Source organism: Monopterus albus, unplaced genomic scaffold (assembly GCF_001952655.1).
Source record: "Monopterus albus unplaced genomic scaffold, M_albus_1.0 scaffold4.1, whole genome shotgun sequence".
In the NCBI taxonomy this organism is placed as follows: domain Eukaryota; kingdom Metazoa; phylum Chordata; class Actinopteri; order Synbranchiformes; family Synbranchidae; genus Monopterus; species Monopterus albus.
Window position 1 is genome coordinate 510,956 of NW_018127884.1, and position 1,555 is coordinate 512,510.

Genomic DNA, 1,555 nt, shown 5'->3' on the forward strand with positions numbered 1-1,555 from the left:
AGAAAGTTGCTCTAACAAAAGTTGCACCCCTCCCTCCATCCATTAGCTATAGGGGGCTTGAACACTAAGTAATTCCAGCTGATACTGGTCAAGAGGCAGGTGCTCACTGAACAAGTCGCCAGTCTATTACAGACATGCATGGTGCCCCATTATGAATTCATTTCATTACATGATATTTTCCCAAACACCATCATTGAATCAAAATTAAATTGTGTCCAGTGTTTTTGTTTATGGCCAAATGTCTGCAAAGCTAAAGCCATTCCCATCAGTCTTAGATGTACTTTTTGTTTAGTGCTAATTTGCTAAGTTTAGCATGCTAACGTACTAAACTAACACGATGAACCTGGTACACTGACATGCTAACCATTGATAAGTGTCAGAGACCCCAACAACGATGAAGTAAAGCCGGTAAAAAAAAAACCTTAGAAATTGAAATGCTCCTATTACTGTGTGCCCATCAGCTCTGCCTGCCAGCCCGCTACAGGACAACAGACAGTGTGGAGTGTACAACTCAGCCTTTGACGGCCACTGGCAGAGTCTTTCTTGTGAGTCCGCTCTGCCTTACATCTGTAAGAAGACACCTAACAACACCTGGAGAGCTGAGCCACTAGGTGAGAGCATGAACATAAACATAAAAACACACACTGCATTAACAACCGACATGCAGACTGCTTCCCTGCATCTGCAGAGGTGTCCTAGATTGTGGCAAGGCTGAATTAGGAAGCAAAGTGCAAAATGTATGAGAAGGTTTTTTTTTAGCTCTTGGCCTTAACAGCTGCACTGCGGCTGGGGAGTGAACCTTTGACATTCCATCTATTGCACTGTTGGAGGCTACATCAAAACAATGTCTGCTGTGAATCTGTGCTGTAAAATGTGTTATTCTTGTTTATTCTGATTTCTCCTCCTCTCCTTTCCTGATTCTTCTTGCTCTTACAGAGAACTGGCAGTATATTCATACAGACTGTGCCAGTGGCTGGTGGCCTCATAATGGTTTCTGCTACCGGGTGCTGTCAGAAACAGAGGCAGGGAGCTGGGAGGAGTCTTCCCGGACATGTGGCTCTCAGGGGGCAAACCTCACCAGCCTCCACTCTCTGTCTGAGGTGGAAATGCTGCTCAACCTCCTGGCTAACTGTAAGGAGCATCATGCAATACAGTTATATGATGTTCTGTTTGTTATAGACACTCTGAGGATACTCAGGTGTTTACTAACTACTGTTTTGTTTGTGTGACTGTAGCAATTTGTGTGCTTCCTCGTGTTTCACAGTTTCAGGGGAGAGTATGGAGGTATGGATTGGTCTCTGGAAACAGGCATCCTCACCGACCGTAGAGTGGTCTGATGGCTCACCAGTAACGCTCACTCTCTGGCACCAGTATCACCCTCCTCACAATTTGACGGATGCAACTCTTTGTGCCAAAGCAGACAGGAAGGTGGGAAACCCTGTGCTGGTGCTTCTGGAAAAAGTGTAAAAACCTTTGGTTTAAATACTCTATTGAAGCTCACTTATGATAAATGAGTTTAGCTCCTTTGGTGAGCATTATTTTCATTATATATATA

The 1,555-nt window shown here is 44.3% G+C and overlaps 1 protein-coding gene across 1 annotated transcript in view; it reads left to right on the forward strand.

Annotated features, from left to right (window-relative positions):
* Nucleotides 1–1,555, forward strand: part of pla2r1 (phospholipase A2 receptor 1) — a 30,941-nt gene that overhangs the window by 4,261 nt on the left and 25,125 nt on the right. Inside the window, exons 6-8 of the mRNA XM_020606202.1 lie at nt 462–611; nt 937–1,131; nt 1,265–1,428. Of these exons, the coding sequence (XP_020461858.1) occupies nt 462–611; nt 937–1,131; nt 1,265–1,428 (509 nt within the window). The remainder of the gene's footprint in view (nt 1–461; nt 612–936; nt 1,132–1,264; nt 1,429–1,555) is intronic.